Source organism: Acomys minous (assembly GCF_964271855.1).
Source record: "Acomys minous genome assembly, chromosome: 16".
In the NCBI taxonomy this organism is placed as follows: domain Eukaryota; kingdom Metazoa; phylum Chordata; class Mammalia; order Rodentia; family Muridae; genus Acomys; species Acomys minous.
This window is the reverse complement of record NC_140498.1, coordinates 43,012,933-43,034,617: the sequence shown is the minus strand read 5'-3', so window position 1 is coordinate 43,034,617 and position 21,685 is coordinate 43,012,933. Positions and strand designations below refer to the sequence as shown.

Sequence of the window (21,685 nt, the reverse complement as noted above, 5' to 3'; positions counted from 1 at the left end):
CTCTATAGCCAATTTGAGGTTATTCTGGGCGGCACTGTCTGTCTGTCTGTCTGTCTGTGTTCTTGGGCTGAGGATGTAGTTCCGTATTTATATATGTTTATATATTGCTACTAAAAGGATGAGACATATGCCCTCCTACATATATTTTAAATATATGTTTAACCTTTTATATATTTAATTTTTTTTTTGAGAGACAGGATTTCTCTTGTAGTCCTGGCTATCCTGGACTCACTTTGTAGACCAGGCTGGCCTTGAGGTTACAGAGATCCGCTTGCCTCTACCTCCCATGGACTGAGATTAAAGGCATGAGCCACCATGCCTGGCTATATTTAATTTTTAACTGAAATTAAATTTATTGGTTTAATTTGAACACACACACACATACTTAAATTTTTGTTCTGGAACTTGCTTTGTAGATCAGGATGGCCTGAAACTCACAGAGATCCACCTGCTTTGCCTTCTGAGTGCTAGGATTAAAGGCATTTGCCACTATGCGCAGCATCAAATATATTCTAATAACTGGCCCTCCTGCCTTAGTGTCCCTGTTGCTGAGATTTCAAGGCTATGCCACCACACTGGCTTCCTTTTTTTTTTTCTCCGAGACAGGGTTTCTCTGTGTAGCCTTGGCTGTTCTGGACTCACTTTGTAGACCAGGTTGGCCTTGAACTCACAGCGATCCGCCTGCCTCTGCCTCCCGAGTGCTGAGATTAAAGGCGGCCCGCCTCCGGCTTCTCTTTTAACAGTATGAGACAGAGACACAAGGTATGAAGAAGAGTGGCCCCCTCCATCCTGCACCCCCTTTTCTCACCAAACCCTCATCTTGGAGCCAGGTACCAGTTAAGCTTTTCCTGTTCTCATGCCCTCTCACTCCCGGCCCAGGGGTAAGCCATGAAAACTTATTGCTGTTCCCTAGATATGAGCCACCAGTGCGATGACCCACTTTGGGTAGTGGGAAATCCCCAGGAGACAGGACATTTGTTCTTCCTTTGCCTCAGTCTCTAAACCCACACAGTAGGGATACAGCATCAAAGCTGAGCACTGTGTGGGTCCTAGAGCATGCCTGCCACAGCCAGGAGAAGTGAGATGAAAACAGCAACACAGCAAGATGCAGTGTCGGGGCTGAGGGCCTGTGGCAGAGCCTATGAGTGACACTCTCACAGAACTCTCTGGAACTCTCAGAAATAGGTGGGCTGGGCTGGGGAGAGGCCTCAGGAGGCCAGGTGGATTCGAGTTTGGATTGCCCACATCCACTTAAAAGCATCTGCCATCCCAGCACTGGGGGAGCAGTGCAAAGACCAAGCTTCTGCCCCAGAGCTCCATGTGCATGTGCGTGCATGTACGTACGCGCGCGCGCGCGCACACACACACACACACACACCTAGACCCAGGCACATAAAAAGCCACGATTTGATCTCTTGCACTGAAAGCCAGGAGCAAGATAGAGACAGACAGAGAAACATGCTGAGATACACAGACCCCACATGGTGGGGCATGACATTGGGCACCAAGGATTCAGAGGATGCTCAGTGGCCATGCTGAGCAGTAGTATTATCCCAGCTACAAAAGCCATACCTCCCACATTGGAGAGACGGTTCAGCTGATAAGAGCACTTGTTATTATTGTAGAGGAATGTAAAATACTAATAAAGCAATTTCCAAAATAATTGACACAGAGACCATGATTTAATTTACAAGCTTAAAGCACCGAAACTGGGCAGTATCAACCCTCTAAGCTATGTAGCTATCTCTCCGCTACACAACCCATATCACTTGCCAACAAGTGGTCCTCTCTGAGCTGGATCTGCTCTATCAGGCCAAGTCCTCTTTCTCCATCTTCCTCTGCTCCTCCACGTCCTCCCCCTGCCTTGTGGTCTCCCAACTCCAAGCCTGCCAGGCCAGCATTATTTTTAGTAGCCAATCAACTTTAAATTAGGTAGAGCAGCACCAGGAATGGTGGCGCACGCCTTTGATCCCAGCACTCAGGAGGCAAAGGAAGGCACGGATCTCTGTGAGTTCAAGGCCAGCCTGATCTACAAAGTGAATCCAGGACAGCACAGGCTACAGAGAGAAACCCTGTCTCGAAAAAACAAACAAACAAACAAAACCTCTTAAACAAATCAAGGTAGAGCAAAGTCTAAGCAACAAGGACAGATATACATGGGGTTGTGCTCATCTGGATGGTAACCAGATCTCGGGGCCAGTAATTAACATTAGAATACATAGCATCAGACCAACCCCCAACAGAAGACCCAGGTTTGATTCCCAGCACCCACACAGTGGCTAACAACTGTGTGTAACTCCAGTTCCAGAGGATCTGACTCCCACTTCTGGCTTCTGAAGGCCCTGTACATATGTGCACACACATACATGCAAGCAAAACATCCATATCCAAAAATAAAAACAAATCTTTTAAAAATTAATACCTTCTATCCCAGGCTCACACCTTTAGTCCCAGCACTCAAGAGGCAGAGGCAGGTGATCTCTGTGAGTTCAGTGGCAGTCTGGTCTACAGAGGGAGTTCTAGGACAGCCAGGCTACACAGAGAAACCTTGTCTCAAAATAAAAGAAAGTAGTAGCTTACATGAAGCACTCTGTGCTGACCAGTTTTACGTCTACTTGAAGAGAACATCCATTTAGAAAATGCCTCCGTAAGATTGGGCTGTAGGCAGGCAGATTTGTAGGGCATTTTCTTTTTAGTTTTTTAAAATTAAAAATTATTTTGAGACAGGGTTTCTCTGTGTAGTCCTGGTGGCTGTCCTGGACTCGCTTTGTAGACCAGGCTGGCCCTCAAACTCACAGTGATCTGCCTGCCTCTGCCTCCTGAGTGCTTGGATTAAAGGTGTGCCCCCATCATGCCTTGCCAGGGACCAAACGGCCTGTGGCCGACCCCCACCCATTCAGCATCTGCAGCAAACATCCTGCTTGGCCACTCATTAGGCATGCAAGGCATCCGGCTTAGCCCTGAGAAGAGAGCGATCCGATCCTGAGATAACCACAGAGACATCCTGCTTTGCCCCACCTAGGAAAACCCCTCTCCCTGCAGATGTTCCCAGGGCTCAACCCCAGAAGATTTTGTACTTTTCCATTTACCCTCCTTGCTTACCCCCGCCCTCCCTAAAGCAGGTTTTAAAAAGCCTGCCCTCACCTTCAATAAACGGCTCTTGACAAGCTACTGTTTCCTTGAGCCACGCCTCTCTCTCGCCCATTACTTTATCCACAGGTTGCAACCCCCCTCGGCCCCCCAATAACTGACCAGCTGGACTGGTTAATGCCTGGCTAATTTTTTAAATTTTAATGTGCATTGGTATAAGGATGCCAGATCTCTTGGAAGTGGAGTTATAGTTGTGAGTTGCCATGTGGAAATTGAACTCAGGTCCTTTGGAAGAACAGGACAGTGCTCTTAATCACTGAGCCATCTTTCTCATTTTCTTTTTTTTTTTTTAAGACAGGTTTCTCAGTGTAGCCCTGGCTGTCCTGGACTTACTTTTTAGAGGGTAGAGGCTGGCCTCTAACTCAGAGAGATCCACCTGCCTCTGCCTCCCCGAGGGCTACCATCAGGCATCTCTCTCTCTCTTTCTCTCTCTCTCTCTCTCTCTCTCTCTCTCTCTCTCTCTCTCTCTCTCTCTCTCTCTCTCTCTCTCTCACTTCCTCTGTAGACCAGGCTGGCCTCAAACTTATAAGTGATCTGACCCACCTCTGCCACTCAAGTGCTGGCATTAAAGGTGTGCTCTATCAGTACCATCAGTACCTGGATTATAGAGCATTTTCTTTTTCTTTTTAGATTTATTATTTATTGTATATGAGTGCTTTATCTGCAGAAGAGGGCATGAGATCACGTTAGAGATGGTTGTGAGCCACTGTGTGGTTTCTGGGAATTGAACTCAGGACCTCTGGAAGAGCAGGCGGTGCTCTAAACCACTGAGCCATCTCTCAAGCCCTTCTTTCTTTCTTCCTTTTTTGTTTGTTTTTTTGTTTTGTTTTGTTTTGGTTTTGGCTTTTCAAGACAGTGTTTCTCTGTGTAGCCTTGGTTTTCTTGGACTCTCTCTGTAGACAGGCTGGCCTTGAACTCACAGCGATCCATCTGCCTCTGCCTCCTGAGTGCTGGGATTAAAGGCATGCACCACCACACCCAGCTTAGTTTTCTTAGTTGGTAATTGTTTGGGGAGGGCACAGCCCATTGTGGAGGGGAGGGGAGGAGAGATAAACCTGTTTTTTAGGATTCCAAGTGTGGGATTGTAATGGTCTTGTGAGAGAACAGGTGAGGTTAATCCACTAGAAGAGCAACCACTTCATGCGGGAGCTTGATTGTTGCCAGCTGAAAAGATCCTTGAACAGACTCTGGGAGGAGATATAGAAATGAGCCCAGAACTGGAGGTGGGCTTTTGGAGACTTGGGATAGTCTTGGCTGTTCATCACTGCACTTCGAGACTCTCCTAGAGAGAACCACTCGAGGGAAGGCTTCGGGGCTCCGGCTCCTGCTGAGGTTCTGGGTTCTGGTTACTCCAGGTTCCAGCAGAGGAAATCCTGCTGATTACGCCAGGAGAATCATTCCTTGGAACTGATAACCTTACGGTTTTTGTTATTCCTTAATCCTCTTTCCTAGCGTTTTGGTTAGTCGGGTTATAAGTGACGTACACTCGGTTAATAAGTTGTAATATAATAGATTGGGTAAGAGAATTGAGTCTACAGTGGGGTCATTCCTGTGTTTGTGGTCCTGGGTGCTATAAAAAAGAGGCTGAACAAGCCAAAGAGAGCAAGCCAGAAAGCAGCCTGTCTCCATGACCTCTGCATCAGCTCCTGCCCCCAGGCTCCCATCCTATTTGAGTTTCTGCCTTGACTTCCCTCAGTGGACTGTGATTCAGGATAGGTAAGCCAAATAAACCCTTTCCTTTGCTCCCCAAATTGCTTTTGGCCATGGGGTATCATCACAACAGAAACCCTGATAGGAAGTTTTCCTTAACTTTAGAAGAAAAAAGTTGAGAGAGGGTCTCATGTAGTCCAGGCTACCTCAATCTTGCTGTGTAACCAAAGATGACTTCAAACTTTGTGGGTTTTTTTGTTTTGTTTTTATTTTTTGAGACAGGGTTTCTCTATGTTAGCCTTGGCTGTCCTAGACTCACTTTGTAGACAAGGCTGGCCTCGAACTCACAGCAATCTGCCTGCTTCTGCCGCCCCGACTGCTGGGCTTAAAGTCGTGCGCCACCATGCTGGGCTGACCTTAAACTTTATGATTTTCCTGACTCTGTTCCCACATGCTGGAATCACAAACATGTGCCACTACACCCAGATCCCCACCACAAAGCTTAGTGACCAAACCCAAGGCTTTGTGCACGCTTGGCAAACACTCAGCCAGCTGAAGTGCATTCCCAGGATCCCTCCTTGCTCTGCGTGTGGCCTGGGGTCTGTTTTGCCAACAGTCTCTTGCTGTGGGAGGCTGGACTCTCTCAGCTTCATTCCTGTATCAGCTGGTGCTCAGCAAACAGTGGACGCAGGGTTGCTGTTTCCCCAGCTGTTTGCTTAATGCATTCACACACCTGCCCCTCTACCCATTCCCTTGGCTGACTCCAGGCTGAGGGAACTCCTCCCCCATGGCTCACCACCATCTCAGAGACGGCATATTGCTACACAGGATGAGACAATGGCTCACGAAACAGTAGGTTCTGAAGCTTCAGATAAGCTTCAGGAAACTTGGCAAAGCCCCACAGTATGTCAAAAGCACCCGCCCTTTGGCTCAGCGATTGCATTTCTAGGAATGGGTACTACACATAACAGTCACAGCACCAGTGCTGCTCGTCAGTCCTGGTGGTAGGAGAGAGCTTTCCTGTACTGTTGTAGGACAGTTACCACCATCCCCGTCGGGCACCTGCTGGAAGTCAGTAAAGTCCCTATTGTGACAACTGAAAATCAATCAAGACATTGCCTAAAGAGTATCCCCCAAGATTACCCCCTATAATAAAGGGCATAATAAGGGTGGGAAACAGTCTGTCTGCCCAAGGACAGCCATGCCATGCAGATTAATAACCCGTGGCTACTCTGACAAACTTTCACCAACTGGAGGAGGTTTGTCAGCAAAAGTAACTCAGGAGTCGCTGGGCCAAAACTAAGGTTTCAGCTGGACACGGGAGAAGGAGGACTCGGAGCCGCAGCTTTTATTTGTGTTGTTTTGGATTTTGAGACATAACCTCACAATGTAACCCAGGGTGGATTTGAAATTGCAGAAAACCTGACACAAGTCACCAGTGGCTGTCCTGGAGCTCCCTTGATAGACCAGGCTAGCCTCAAATTCCGCCTGCCTCTCCCGAGTGCTGGGATTAAAGGCGTGCACCGCCACCACTGGGCTTCCAGGGCGTCAGTTTGATGTTTCATTCTGCTGTTGCCCACTTTGCTCTTTCCCCATCACTCAGAACCCCGCTTGCTATTCGGTTTTTCTCTTCACTCCCATAATAAATTTCATTCTTTGTTCTGACCACGTCTGCTGTGGCTTTTACTTCCAGGACTAGCCACAAAAGCTGTTGGGGTGCACATGGAACAACAGGAGCACCCAAGCCCTCTGCCACGAACCAGCAGAGCACATACAGCTCAGCCCGAGGATCATATCTCTGCTGGTGCCACAGGGAGCATGTGCCATTTCTTGGGTTTCTCATATGAAGCTCTTTCTCACCCCTCACACACAGTGGGGCCCTTCCTGTTTGGGATTTGGTCTTTACCTCATTTCTGATGAGGAAACCTGAGGGTTTGAGGTGCTAGGTGTGTACCATGATGGCACTGCACTTGGTCCTATGAGGGGACCCTCAGTATTATAACCAACCCCCAAACCTCCTTTTAGAACCCTTCTGTATTTGCTCTCTCAGCACCTTTGACCTCCTGCCTGATCTTCTGAGGCATGATGGACATTACCCAGGTGGTAGAACTGGCTTTATAGGCATCTGGTTGCCCACCACCACCCTCCAGCTGTCCTGGAAAGCCAATGACTCACAGGCACGGTTGAAATTGCAGCAGAGTTTATTTTCTATCTCTATGAGTCATTATCAACAGGCTTCCTAACATGGAGTGGAGTGGAGCTGGGAGAAAGTGGGTTTAGGAACAATGGGCACCTTTGCTCTTGATGGCTAAGTACTTGAAGTGGGGGCTGCTGGGCAGAGGGTGGAGCCATGCTGCCTGGAGTTCAAGCAAGGGGCCTCTGCGCATGGGCAGGGCAGTGGGACCCCCACTCACAGGGAGGCTGCCTTTGGCCTTGGTGGAGGCCTGCCTTGCACATGGCTTCTAAAGGACAGGTCTTGGGGTTAGGACTGATGGTGGTGTCCCCTGTGGTCATATCAAACAGGGTTTGTGGATCAGGAAACTGGGCTTGAAGCTGGCTGTTGTTTTGATCCTGACGTAGGACTTGCCCTTTGTGTGGCTCAGAGCAGTGACACCCCCTCTGGAATTCCCCCCCACAATCCCCCACCTTCACTGAATGCTAAAACATTTGTCAGATGCCAAGTACCCTGCCATGCCACCTGAGCCCTGTCTCAGCAGTGCTCTCTCTGCTCTTCCACAGAGCAGTCAGGAGCAGACTCTGGGAGATGAGGTGGCAGGAAAGCAAAGGGGCTGAGAAAGCAGGTACCAAAAGACCCTAAAGATGGAGTCTACTTGGGGGGAGGGCGTTAAGTGTTACAAAGCAAACAAGTGGAGGAAGCTCAGATGTCCCCCTTGGGGACCTGGCCTTGTCTGGTTACAGAGCTTTCATTTGGGTACCAAGGAGGAGAGTGTTGGAACTCCAAGGAAGTGTGGTGGTGTTCCACCCAGACTAGCAAAGGTCAGTGTCACTTAAGTGTGCTTTTTGTGTGTTGGTTAAAGAGAAAGGAAATTTCAGTTGTTGCCCCTCTTTCCAAAAAGTACATCAGATCTGCATGGGTGTGGACATGTGTGTCAACTTAGATACATGAAATACCAGGAATCCAGGAACATGGGGAGAATTTTTACAGAAAACTATAAATATGTTTAAATATGGGAACTGAGATGTAAAGTCAGCGCTAGAGCAGTGAGGCTCTGGATACAGTTCCGAACTCCGCAACAACAACAACAGTTTAAACTAGCTGGGTGGGGCCTAGAGTAAGGGTCCCAGCGCCTGGAGGACCATGCTTTTAGAAATAGGTGGATTGTAGAGGGACTGCCAGGGCTGCCTGGATAGAAAGTCTGCCACCCGACCTGCTTTTCAGGTCCTTTACCTGAGTTGCCTATAGCTGGCCCACAGCAGGCAGCAGCACCTCTCTGTCTGGCTGCGTCCCAAGAGGGTCCCTTAAATCCAGGGCATTCTGCTCCTCAGCCCAGAGTTTTATGGGTTTCTTCCTCCCAGTTTGTGATCCAGCTGTATCTCCTGCAGCCCGAGCCTTCTGGTCACCAGGACTGTCACTGGCAGACAGCTGGGATGGAACAGTCGCCTTCCGAAATGCCCTCAGCTGCTGGAGAAGCTGGCTCTTCCCAGTACAGTCCCTATGGCACAGGAAAAGCAACCTAACCTCTGGCATCTGAAGGCCAGAACTCCAACACTGAAACAGGAGTTTCAGACGTAGACTCAGCTCCCATTCCAAAGCAAGGGCATGCTTCCAGCAGTGTCTGACAGCCACTGCGATTCGGGTGGGGAGGATGTGAGATGACAACCCTGTGGCCTTTTCCCTTTGTCATGGGCATTGTCCTGGCTAGTTTTATGTCAATTTGATGCAAGTTAGAGTTATCTGAAAGGAGGGGACTTTCAGTTGAAAAAAATTCCTCCATAAAATCCAGCTGTAAGGCATTGTGTTAGTGACTGATGCAGAGGGCCCAGCCTGCTGCCGCTGGTGCCATGCCTGGGCTGGTGGTCCTGGGGTTCATAAGGAAGCAGGCTGAGGAAGCCATGAGGAGCAAGCCAGTAAGCAGCACCCCTCCATGGCCTCTGCATCAGCTCCTGCTTGAGTTCCTGTCCTCGCTGCTTTTTGTTTTGTTTTCTTTTCTTTCTTTCTTTTTTTTTTTTTAAAGAGACTTATTATGTATACAATGCTCTGTCTTCATGTAGGCCTGTAAGCCAGAAGAGGGCATTAGATCACATTATAGATGGTTGTGAGCCACCATGTAGTTGCTGGGAATCAAACTCAGGACCTCTGGAAGAGCAGATAGTGCTCTTAACCACTGAGCCATCTCTCCAGCACCCTTGTTTTTGTTTTTTCAAGATTGGGTTCTCTCTGTAGACCAGGCTGGATTGGAATTCACAGAAAAAGCCAAACTCTATTTAGCTGCAGCTCTGCGGGGCTGGCTGTTATAGCACAGGCTCTGGCACTTCCCACCCTGTTCTCCTGGGATGTCCACATTCTACACAGAAGCTCTGCACACCCCTCTACCGCCTGGGCTTGTTCCCAGTGCTGCAGGCTATGGCCCTCACTCACCACAGTCTGGGCCTCAGGCATGCTCCTTATTGGATGGTGCTCTATCTTGCCAGCTCTTTTCACATGTGGCTAACAGCTGGCCCTACACATTCTCTTTACTTCTGCTGAGACCAACAGCAGGGGCAATAATACCAAGTTAGAGAGCTGTTTTCGGAGGCTGGGCTATGCTGCTATGGGGCGGGTACCTTTGTGTCACTCATGATGCCTGGGTAGGACAGGCCTGGCCACACAGGTGTCCTTTATGGCAGGTTACAAAACACAATGATACCCATTCCACCACACCACATGCTGATTCTCATGCCGTCTGGGCCCAAGGACACAAGGAGGGAGCTTCTCAAGGCAAAGGAGGAGACGCTAAGGTTACCTTCTTTCCCTGGAAGATGCCACGGAGCCTGCTGTTTCCTCCTCCTCACTGTCAGAAGAGCTATGTTCAGAGCTGGGAGTAAAAGAAATGGATTTTCAGGTTGGGCATGGTGAGGCATGCCTGTAATCCCAGTACTCAGGAAGGCAGAGGCTTCAGGATCTCTGTGAGTTCAAGGCCAGCCTGGACTACAAAGCAAGTCCAGGACGGCCAAGGATACACAAGAACCCTGTTTCAGAGAAAAAGAGAGAGCAGGGAGAGGAGAGGGGCCTTTCTGGGAATCCAAGAGGGGTGGTAGCCAGCCAAAGCTAAGGGGCCACTGGGCTTCCTGTCACGTGCCAAAGGGACAGTACAATGTGCTCCAGCCAGAGAAGCTGTGCATGCTGTCCCTCCTTCCCACCTGCAGGCTCAAGGCCTAGCACTGCTTTGTACCTCTCGAGGGACTGTCGTGCTTGTGGTTCTGATGGCTCTGTCTGCCGCAGGTCAATGAAGATGGTGGGAGGCTCTGTCTTCGGCTTCAGGGCTGGCTCAGTTTGGAAGCTGGGCTTTGCTGAAGCACTTCTGCAATGGGAGGGGTAGGGTGGCCCTTCTGTGTGATTCCTGCCACCTGATGGGCTGGTCCAATCACAGTGCTCAGGGCAGCTGTTGACAGCGTGCCTGTTGTGTGCTGGTGGGCACTTGGAACCCGTGTGTTCCCCTGGCCACCTTCGGGAAAGGCTGGCACTACCCCCACAGAAACAGGCAAGCCTGACACGCTGCCTATCAGGTAGGCGAGTAGGCAGGCCTGTCATCGTAAGTGCCTTGAAGCCCAAGGGAGGAGGATGGAAAGTCCAGGGCCAGCCTAGGCAACTTAGCAAGACTTTACATGTGTATCTGTTTGTTTGTTTTAAAGATTTATTTATTATGTATACAGTGCTCTGCCTGCTCATATGCCTGCAGGCCAGAATAAGGCACCAGATCTCATTATAGATGGCTATGAGCTACCATGTGGTTGCTGGGAATTGAACTCAGGACCTTTGGAACAACAGCCAGTGCTCTTAACCTTTGAGCCATCTCTCCAGCCCATTTGTTTTTTGAGACAAGGTTTCTCTGTGCATCCCTGGCTGTCTTAGAACTCACTCTGAAGACCAGGATAGCCTCAAATTCTCAGAAATCAACCTGCCTCTGCCTTTAGAGTGCTGGGATTAAGGGTGTGTACCACCACAGCCTGGTTTATACATGTATTAAAAAAATTTTTTTGTGTGTGTGTATAAGTGCTTTGTCTGCATGTGTGTTTATGCACTATTTGTCTGCCTGGTGCTCATGGAGGCCAGAGAGAGCATCAGATCCCCTGGAACTGGAGTTGCAGACAGTTGTCAGTCAATATGTGGGTGCTGGGAATCAAACCTGTGTCCCATAGAAGAACAATCAGTGCCCTTAGCCCCTGGGTAAAAAGAAGGCCGGGGTGGGGGTGGTACGCATTTTTAATCCCAGCACTCGGGAGGCAGAGGCAGGTGAATCTCTGAGTTCCAGGCCAGCCTGGTCTACAGAGAGTTCCAGGACAGCCAAGGCTACACAGAGAAATCCTGTTTTGAATGCCCATTCCCTTACCCCCCCCACCCCCCCACCCCCCACCAATCAAAAACAACAGGAAAAAGAAGACTTGAGATGCAGTGCAGTGATAAAGCATGTGCCCAGCATGTGTGAGGCTCTGGGTTCAGTCCTCACATCATAAATGAAGCTTCAGTCAGCTGGGCGTGGTGGCACACACCTTTAATCCCAGCACTCAGGGGAGGCAGAGGCAGGCGGATCGCTGTGAGTTCGAAGACAGCCTCGTTTACAAAGTGAGTCCAGGACAGCTAAGACTACACAGTGAAACCTTGTCTTGAAAGAAAAATCAGCAAAACAAAACAAAAAACAACCAACAACCAAAAATAATAAGTAAAGCTTCACTCTGTTCCATGCAGTTGGGGACCCCTTAGCCCAGGTGGCTGTCTGTGCCTTCAAGCTACTCATTTCAAGTAGATCCATAAAATAAAACAGTTCTTACCCCATTAGCCACACGTCCAGTGCTTAATAGCCATGTGGAGCTGCTGGATTCCATGCTGGAAAGCACAGGCCTAGCCATACCTGCTGCTCCTGCTCTCCAGGCAGAACCCACAACTACTCGGGAGAAAAGGTCCCCAGACTCCTGAGAACATCAGAAGCCATGTGGCAAAGGCAGGACAATGGGGCCTTGGGGGACTCCGTCTCCACCTCGGCCACCCCTAGCTTCACTCTGTCCATGCTTGCTTTCCTCCATGTCCAGTCCTTGCATCCTCCAAGGCCATCCCGTTCCCACTCGTCATGTGGATAATGAAGAGAAAGTATTATTTGCGTCAGAGAATGAGACACAGCTTTGAGGCTCAATACACAGCTCTGCCACTGATGGCCTAGGAGAGGCATGGCAATCTGAACCTCAGTTTCCCCTATCAGGAGAAACAGAGATAATGCAGCATTTGCCTAGTTAGACTTCCCAGTCAAAGAGAAAGTGCATGCCAAGTGCCCCACCAATAGGCCCAATTAGTGCTGCCCTGAGCAGGCTGGCTCTAAGGAAATGGCTGTGCTGTGGCTGTGGCTGGTGGGCAGTCTCACCTGCTTCTGGCCTCCTGCCCTTCTGTGTATTGGAGCTTGTCAGCAGATATCTTCCAGGTAGGGTTGCAGACTTTGGACTGAGTGGCACCCAGGAGGGCCAGCTGTTCCAGCAGTGTGTCCTGGGAAAGTCTAGTGGTGAGCCCTGGGGATTGCCAGGAGAGGGGCTGCTGAGATTGTGTCTCATGTGTCCCACCCCAGCTCCAAGGCTTCCAGTTCCACTTGGCAAAGTCAGGGGTACTCATATCTTCAACAGGGGATGCTACACTTGAGTCTTGTCACATAGGGTCACAGGTGACCACAGTGAACAGATGTTTGTACCTTTCAAAAAGTAGCAAACAGACTTATCACATAGGCGTGTGTGTGTGTGTGTGTGTGTGTGTGTGTGTGTGTGTGTGTGTCTGGGAGGGGAGTTACTTGGTTGGGACTGAACCTAGGGCCTGGGCATGCTACCAAGAATTCTGCCGTTGGGTTATAACTCCAGCTTCTTATATAATACATCTTTATTTTTGGTTTTTTGAGACATAGTTTCTCTGTGTAGCCTTGGCTTGCTGGGATTAAAGGTGTGCACTACCCGGCCCAGCTTACACTACGTCATTCTATGAGTACAGTTAATGAATTGAGGGTACTTTCTGATGGACTTGATTTAGCTAGATGCCCCTATTGAATATGGGAAGTTTCCAGAGTTTTACAGAGCACAGCTGTGAACGTCCTGGGATATATGTTTATAAGAGATTTTCCAAATGGAATAGCTTGGCCAGTGGAAGTGGCAATCTCACCACTTGGGAGGTAGAAGCAAGAAGAATTGCCAAGAATTGCCAGCCTGGGCTACAGTGTGAGATCCTGTCTCAAAAACAAAAGCCGTGGTGGTGGTGCACACCATTAATATCAGCACTCAGGAGGCTGAGGGAGGCAGATCTCTGAGTTCCAGATCAGCCAGGGCTACACAGCGAGACCCTGTCTCAAACACAGAATAGAGCTAGGGCTGGCGAGATGGTTCAGTGATTAAGGACACTTGCTGCTCTTACAGAATACTTGGGTTCAATTTCCATCACCCACACAGTAGCTCACAACTGTCTGTAACTCCAGTTCCAGGGGATCTGCTGCCCTCTTCTGGTGCATGCTCAGGCATGTATATGTTGCATATACATACCTGGATACAAGAAAAAAAACATTAAAATAAACCTAATAAAAAGGCCTTGCTTCAAACAGCCCAGAGGCTCAATGTAGTGGAGTCTTTGTTCTGGAAATGAAACCTATACCAGGCTCCTGTCCTTGCTCCCCACCTGCTCTTGGGGGCCTGCGCGGGTAGGGAGAACATGGGGGCCATTTCCCTTTACAGAGCTGCTCAAGCAAGGCCACAGCATGGGAGAGCGTGGCGTCCTCTGCCTTCATTTTCCAATGGGATGCGGGATGCAGGAGTATAAAGCTGAAGGAGAGAGAGGCAGCCTCTGCTTTCCCCAGAGGAGGAAAGGAAAAAGGAAGGAAGCTGGAGCAGGAAAAAGGGTGGGTCCCAGGGAGGGTCAAATGTGAAGGCCTGAACCCGCCTAGCAGAGCAGGCAGCCACATATATGATGAATGTGTGTGCTGAGGGCAGTAAGGGCTGCCAGGCCCTGTCCGTGCCATAGCCTTGCCACTGAGAGGCTTGGAAGGAGGTGCTTGTGGGGATTCCCTTGGGCTTCAGGGTAGAAGGTCAGACCTTGGTTTTGCCAGTGGTCAGCTAACCACCATGCAGTTCTACACGCACTGTCACCCCGGCTGTCTTGTTGCCCTGGCAGACTCTGAAGGATGTAATCCAAATCCCAGCCTTCAAGATGCTGAAATGATAAAAGTGGTGATTATAGGGCTGCAGGAAGGGCCTGTGGTGTAGGAGCCCCCACTGAGACTGCAGCCGCAGCAAGTGGAGGGTGTTATAAGCCATCCACTGTAGTGGTGCGGGCAAGCAGGAAACAGTTTAGCTTGGGACACGCCCTCCCATTAGGGTTTGGGTTGTCTACACCATCATTACAATAATGCATCTGGCAGTGTGGTTCCTTCATCTGCATCTGCTACACAGACAAACCCTCTTCAAACACTACACCTAGCGACCTCAGAACTCCCTTGACACCAGACCTGCATCAAACTACATGTATACTCATCTTTCTGGACTATGATATAATCTTCTCCCTCAACTCCTTAACAGTCAACTTTAGACAGTTTCTATTCAAGTGTATATTCCCAGTCTCCTCACTTATGAAGACGAGAAGTGACTATCTTGCCTGAACTTGTTTTGGGTGTAAAGACAGTAAGGAAACACCGTGTGTCTAGTAATCTTTAGGGAGAACCTCCTATTTACTGTAACACTGTGCCTGTGCATAACTAGACAGTCAGGTGATTAAAATCCTGAATTAAAATTATGGGAAAGGCCAGGCCTGGTGGCGCATGCCTTTAAACCCAGCACTTGGGAGGCAGAGGCAGGCAGATGTCTGTGAGTTCGAGGCCAGCCTGGTCTACAAAGTGAGCCCAGGACAGCCAATGCTACACAGAGAAACCCTGTCTCGAAAAATAAAATAAAATTATGTGAAAGGGCCAGGTGTGATGGCAGAGGCCTTTAATTCCAGCACTCGGGAGGCAGAGGCAGGCGGATTGCTGTGAGTTCCAGGCCTGCCTGGTCTACAAAGCGAGTCTAGGACAGCCAAGGCTATACAGAGAAACCCTGTCTCGAAAAACCAAAAAATAAAAAATAAAAAAATTATGGGAAAGGAACATGTGCAGTAGGAAGAATGAATATATGACCTAATCAACTAAAATCGAGAACAAACCAAATTACGCCCCTTAGTAGCCAGGCTTCCCTTCCTTTAGACCCCCTAAAGCGAAGCCCTGTCAATCCTGACATTACATGGCTCTTTAATCTGTTGTCATCTTGCTTCAAAAGATAACTCTACACATCTCACTATAGCCCAGGCTGGCCCTGACCTTGGACGTCTGATACTCCTACCTCTTAAGCTCTGGAATTGCAGGCATACACCTCCACACCCATTTGATGCATGCGAGGTAAGCGCACTACCACCAAGGCACCCCTGGCCTTCTCCATCATGTAATTTCTTTGTTTTGTTTTCTGAGACAGGGTTTCTCTGTGTAGCCTTGGCTGTCTTGGACTCACTTTGTAGGCCAGGCTGGCCTGGAACTCAGAGATTCACCTGCCTCTGCCTCCTGAGTGCTGGGATTAAAGGTGTGCACCACTACTGCATGACTACAGCCAGATCACTATGTAAATTTTTTTTTTTTTTTTTTGCTCTTTGAGACAGGGTTTCTCTGTGTAGCCTTGGCTGTCTTGGACTCACTTTGTAGGCCAGGCTGGCCTCGAACTCAGAGATCTGCCTGCCTCTGCCTTCCAGAGTGCTGGGATTAGAGGCGTGAGCCACGACACCAGGCTCACTATGTAATTTTTAAACTGTCTAGGTTCATACCAATTTAGGATGTTTAAAAGTTTTGCAACTTTAAGAATCTGGTGGATCAAGCAGGTGCTGAAGCTGGAGAGCTTGGCCCAGACAGCTTTGCAGGCATGCGTATGATGGAGGGAGGGAGCAAGGAGCCTACAGCGAATGCTTCTGTGACACCTTTCAAGTAAGTCCCTGCAGCTCCACAGGTGAGGAAAAATCAAAGTTGTGAGGGTGAACAGAACAGAACTGGTGACATATGTAAACAGCAACCAAGAATTCTGTGTGTGTCTGTGCTCACATTCTCTAAGATTTTGTTGTTTTGTTTTTTTTGAGACAGGGTTTCTGTGTGTAATAGTCCTGGCTGTTCTGGACTCACTTTATAGACCAGGCTGGCCTTGAACTCACAGAGGTCTGCCTGACTCCGCCTCCTGAGTGCTGGGATTACAGGCGTGTGCCACCACGCCCAGCAACATTCTATAAAATGTCAAAGAAATGTGATGCAGGGGCGCATGGCTTTCCAGGCCAGGCTGGAGCATCTTCCACTATGTCTACCTGCACAGCTGGCCAGGGTACTCTTCTCAGCCTTTGAAAACTGGAACAGTAGGATGGGATTCTTTCCTGACCAGTGGGCAGGGCAGCTTCACAGAGCAGTGTGCTTTCTAAGGGCTGCCTACCTACCATAGTGGGCAACAGCTCCACCATGGAGGCACACTGAGCCACTGCTGTGGTTTAGGGATCTGCTTCCCAGTAGTCCTCACACTCCTCTCCCAGGCTTGCCTCTCCTAAGCCCAGCCTGTCTCCCTGCCAGCTCTCACTAACATACTTAGTGACTGGAAAGCTGTTCCTGGCATGTGACACCTGCCCACCGAGGACCTCACTTCTGCAGTACTGCTTGTCTTAGCACGCCTGCTAGTCAGCACTCATGCCTGGGGGCATTCCTGTGTTCTCTCTAAAGAAGGCTGGAGTTGGCTTCTCTTCCTATTGTCACCAATTCTTCCTGAGTTCTATGCCAGTCTCCCCACACACTGCAACAGGAGCAGCTTCTTGCTGGTTGCTGGACCTGGGATCTGGGCCTTGGGTCCTAGAGGAGGAGCTGGTTCCAGTAGCAAGAGTAGCAAGAATGTGGCCAAGCTATAGGGGACTGGCCTGAGGGCAGGCTGGGCTGTGGAGACCCCTACCTGGAGTGAGAGCACTGGCCATCTTTCCTGACACTGCTTCGAGGCTGCTTCTGGCCAGGGTCCTGACTCTGCAGCCTGGTGTTGGTCCCCACAGGCTGGGCTCTGGGTAGCCCAGGTCACTTTCTGAAGGATCTCTTTCTCTATCATCTTCCTCCTCTCCCTGCGGAGGGCTCTGCGCTTCTCAGAGTCTCTAACATCAGTGTCTGAGGGCTCCATCTTCAGCTCTCCTTCCAGAGGAAAGGTGGCTTCTCCCCCCTGGGAGTGCCATGGAGGGCTCTGGGATCTGCTGAGGTTAGACGGGCTTCTAAGGTTGCCTTCCAGCCTCGGGGGTACCTCCTCAGCATCCACAAGAATAGGGCTACTCTCAACACAGCTCTGGCAAGACCAGCCAGGGCCTCGTCTTTCCTGAGGGTCCAGTTCCTTCTGTTTTACTCTCTCTTCACCTCTGGGTTCTATGGCTAGTCTCCCAGGAAGCAGAAGCAGCTAGAGAAAAAAGGCATACTCTGTGAGTAAACTGCAAAGACATATTTTAGGGAGAGAGAGTGTGTGTACACGCACAAATAAGTGGAGGTCAGAGGCTAACTTTGAGAATCAGTTCTCTCCTACTCTGTGGGTCCCAGGTATGGACCTAAGGCTTCAGGCTGCGCAGCCTTTTCCCACCAAGCCATCTCATGGACCCAGTTTTGGCCCCACTCCTTTTTTTTTCTTTTTTTCACGACAGGGTCTTACTATATAGATCTAACTGTCTTGGAACTATCTCTGTAGGCCAGGCTGGCCTCTATCTCACAAAGATCTGCCTTCCTTTGTCTCCCCAGTACTGGGATTAAAGGCGTGTGCCACCACTGTTAGGTCTCATTTTGACCCTTTTGAGTTCAACAATTTGTCAGTCACACAGCCATTGGCACTATTTTCAAAACTGTTCCTCATCGCCCCTCTCCCAGAGGAGTCGGTAGTCCTTAAAGAAGAAAACAGCTCATGAAAATCATGTTGCTGGGTGATAGTGACTCACACCTTTAATCCCAGCACTGGGGAGACAGAGGCAGACGAATCTCTGAGTTCGAGGCCAGTCTGGTCTACAGAGCAAGCCGAACTGACAGGAGTACACAGAGAAAACCCAAATAACAAAAATCAAACAAACAAACAAACAGAAAGTCACCTAAACCGACCAGAGTCCTAGCTGCCTTTCAGACTCTCCTGGGGAGTGCAAGGACTGCTATTTTCCACTTGTTTCTCTGAGGTGTGGGCTTCAGACACTGTATGTGGTGGAGATGACCCTCTTCAGCCCTTGCACACCTAGTTTGCCTCACTGGTGCTAGGGAGAACTGGGCAGCGGAACGTTACACAAAGCTGAGCAGCTCCTAAAGCCCAACCTGGCCTTTAAAATGGGCTTTGGCCTCTACCGTGTTTTCATTGGAAAGTATGTTTAACCACAGCCACATCAACAAGAGTTAACAGGTCTGACAGGCTGGGTGGCCAAGGGTAAAAGCTGCAGATGGGATCCTACTAAGGCAGGCTTCATTCTCATCATCAGGCCACTGGTGTTTTGGAGGTTTGGTTCTATTTATTTATTTATTTATTTATTGGTTTTTTGAGACAGTGTTTCTCTGTGTAGCCTTGGCTGTCCTGGACTCACTTTGCAGACACTGGCCTTGACTCAGAGATGTGCCTGCCCCTCTCCTGAGTACTGGGATTAAAGGTATGCACCACCACCTCCCCATAGTTTCAGTGTGTGTGTGTGTGTGGGTGTGTGTGTGTGTGTACACCATGTGTGTGCTAGAGCCCACAGAGGCTAAAAGAGGGGCATCTGATCTGCTGGGAGGGAGAGACAAGACCGTGATTTTAACCACTTAGAACCTATACTGTTGGTGGAATCCTTGTGTGACCCCCACCGACACCTCCCCTCCAGGGGACCCTGGTTTAGTAGGTCCCCAAAGCCTATGCCCCACAGACCTCAGATGAAGAACTCCTCCCTACAGAAACCCAGGTTCCAAACTCATCAGCACCAACAGGGTCTTCATCCAGCTCCTCAGCCAGGTCTGGAATCAGGAGAGGCTGGTTTCGCTGGAAGATGAAGGGCTCTTCTTCCTCACAGTCAGACTGCAGACAGACCAGGCACTTTAGTGGGAAAGGCAGTCAAGCTTTGCCCACCCTGTCCAGGGGTATCTGGGAAGATCAGTTCTCTAAAAGGGCCTTGTCCTGTGCTACTTTCTGCAGCTGATTCAAACAGGCTCAGCAGCGCCTCAGGTTGGTGAGATGTGGGCTTCCTTTCCACAGGCCATGTGCAAGCCTGTACACAGCAGATACTGCATTAGTGCCAGTGCTGAGTAACAGTAGTGGAGGGGTCTCTGAGAGTGGAGCCCAGCTCACTTTCATACTGACTTGACACAACACAGGGACTTTGGTTAGCTGTGTCTAATGGAAAGAGGCTGATATTGACACTGGCCTGCCACCTTACAGGGACTTCACAAGGCAATGACAGCACCAGGGCACTGCAGCACTGTCATCGGCTAGCTCTTTTGCCTCACCCAGTACTGGATGATGCCTGAGTCTGAGGTCCATCGTGCTCAGTTTTGCAAATGCCCAGGTAGCGCACAAACCAGCTATCTTGCTTCTAAACCTCTGTTCCTCAATGTCCTCTGCTAAGCCGTGTGCCAAGCCTCTGACCAGTGCATTACCACGTATCCCTCTCACCCGTGTAAATGGCCACTGGTACTGTCAGTGAGCCCGCCCCCCACCCCAAATCCCTCCAAAACTGTATTATGTGGCCCTGGCAAGGTTATTACTGTCAGAGGTTGGTGCTGGCCCTGACCTGACCCAAAAGCAGGGTGGGAAGACCCAGGGTTTGGGCGTTGAGCCCCCCCTGGGGATCAGGACCACTGCAGGGGTGGCCTTGAGGATACAGAGCACCAATGTCCATTCTCAAGAGTTCTGGCGAACCCAGAAAGAAGCCTGGAGGAAGTGGATACTCAGAATCCCAGGGACTCATGAGTGAAAGCAAAGCCCATAGATCAAAGTGGGGTCTGGAGAGAGGAGTGCCCAAGCTGTCCTTGCCCAGGCTGGACAGTTAGCACCCAGGAGAAAGCTCTTGCTCACCAGGGAGGAGTCTGAGTCCAAGGACGGCAGCTGGTCTTTGGCAGCCTTAAGAATGGCATCCCAGGGAGAAACTGGCAAGGACACCACAGCTTTGTCTTTGGATGCCATGGGGGCAGGGATTCAAAGGATGCTCTCTTTGTATGTCATCATCAGAGGAGCCCTGTGGAGTACACAGGGTGAGGTGGCAATGTCTGGCTGTCCAAGGACAAGCTAGCAGTGGTAGTTCCTCCAAAGCCTTGGTCAGCTGAAGACGGAAACAAACCCGCAGAATTCCATTTTCCGCCCATTTCCTTCTGGTTCTGCAAGCTTATGCTACTTGGCAGCAGGACTAAACGTGTGGGTGTGCGCAGTAGTGAGCGCACAAGAACACGGTGTCTGCATATATACGTATGCAATGTGCTCAATAACGCATATACATGAAAGTAGAAGTGGACATACTGATGCAAATGATATATGTATAATATACAATACATAGAACATGAAGATATTATTCATATATCTTATATAACATAAACCCTATTGTCTCCCTTTCATATGCTTAGAGACGTTGGTGACTAGCAAAAAAAGAGGTTGAATCAAAGTTAAGGGAAGGGCTGGGCACGGTGGCACACACCTTTAATTCCAGCACTTACGAAGCAGAGGCAGGAGGAGCTCTGTGAGTTCGAGGTCAGCCTGGTCTATAAAGACAGTCCAGCACAGCTAAGTTATTCAGAGAAACTTTGTCTCTAAAAACCCCCCAAAAAAAGTTGAGGGAAGGGCAGGGACGAACCCCTTTGGAAGAGCATTTGTCTAGCATATATATGAGCAATAGTCTAATCTCCGGCACTGAGAAAAGGGATGAGATGGCACAGCAGTTACCAGCGTCCTCTACTGCTCCTGTAGAGCACGGGAATTCGGGTCCCAAACCCACAACTACTTGTAACGTCAACATTAGGTTGACCCTATGTCTCTGGTATCCACTGGTTTCTGCACTCGAGTACACACACACACACACACACACACACTTAAAAATAAAATAAATCTTTAGAAGTACATGTACTTGTAGGTTCTGAATTGGGAGTCACAGGTGGGGACTCTTTTGTATACGCACCAGCGGATGTTTCCTAACAGGGGCTTTGGCAGTTGGGGACAAAATGACGGAGGTGAAGGTGGGGAGCCCAGGACTTAGTTAGCGTCCTTAGGTGCGCAAGGCGGTAGGGTTGAGGGAAGGCTTGACCCGCAGAGGAAAAGAGCACCGGCTGGCACTGAGGGGCTCCGTTTCTCCCCGAAGCCGGTTGACCCCGCCTCGCTCCGCCCCGCCCCGCCCCGCGCCAGGCGTCGTTGTCAAGGGGACTGGAAGGCACCGGGACACGCCCGCCCGAGCTAAAACAGACAGGAGGGTCGCACTGCCTGCCACCCGCAGCCTGGATCAAGCCCTCGTCGAATGGGGCTCCCGTGGTCTCCCACTCGCCTCGGGCCGCTCCACTCGTCCACTTGCGCTGTGCCGGGGCTAAGGAAGGCCATTCATAGCGACCTAACGACCCGCCCCTGGCCGAGCAGCCGCCTCGCTGCCTCAGGATTGGTTCCTGAGCAGTGGGCGGGTATCTGCCATCTCATTGGCTGCTGTGGCGGGTCAATGCCT

At 49.9% G+C, this 21,685-nt stretch overlaps 1 protein-coding gene across 2 annotated transcripts; it reads right to left on the bottom strand.

Moving 5' to 3' along the window:
* Positions 1–6,983: 6,983 nt before the first annotated feature.
* Positions 6,984–21,667, bottom strand: DNAAF8 (dynein axonemal assembly factor 8). 2 transcript variants are annotated; one of them, XM_084764045.1, is made up of 9 exons: positions 21,515–21,667; positions 20,065–20,224; positions 18,922–19,068; positions 16,972–17,454; positions 14,071–14,188; positions 12,375–12,516; positions 10,194–10,322; positions 9,765–9,836; positions 6,984–8,474 (listed from the first exon to the last, which is right to left on the bottom strand). In XM_084764045.1, the coding sequence occupies exons 2-9, from the start codon at positions 20,170–20,172 to the stop codon at positions 8,219–8,221; spliced, it is 1,455 nt and encodes a 484-aa protein (XP_084620171.1). In that variant the 5' UTR covers positions 20,173–20,224; positions 21,515–21,667; the 3' UTR covers positions 6,984–8,218. The 2 variants fall into 2 exon arrangements, with proteins under 2 accessions (XP_084620171.1, XP_084620170.1); XM_084764044.1 differs by lacking the exon at positions 21,515–21,667 and adding an exon at positions 21,155–21,368.
* Positions 21,668–21,685: the final 18 nt, after the last annotated feature.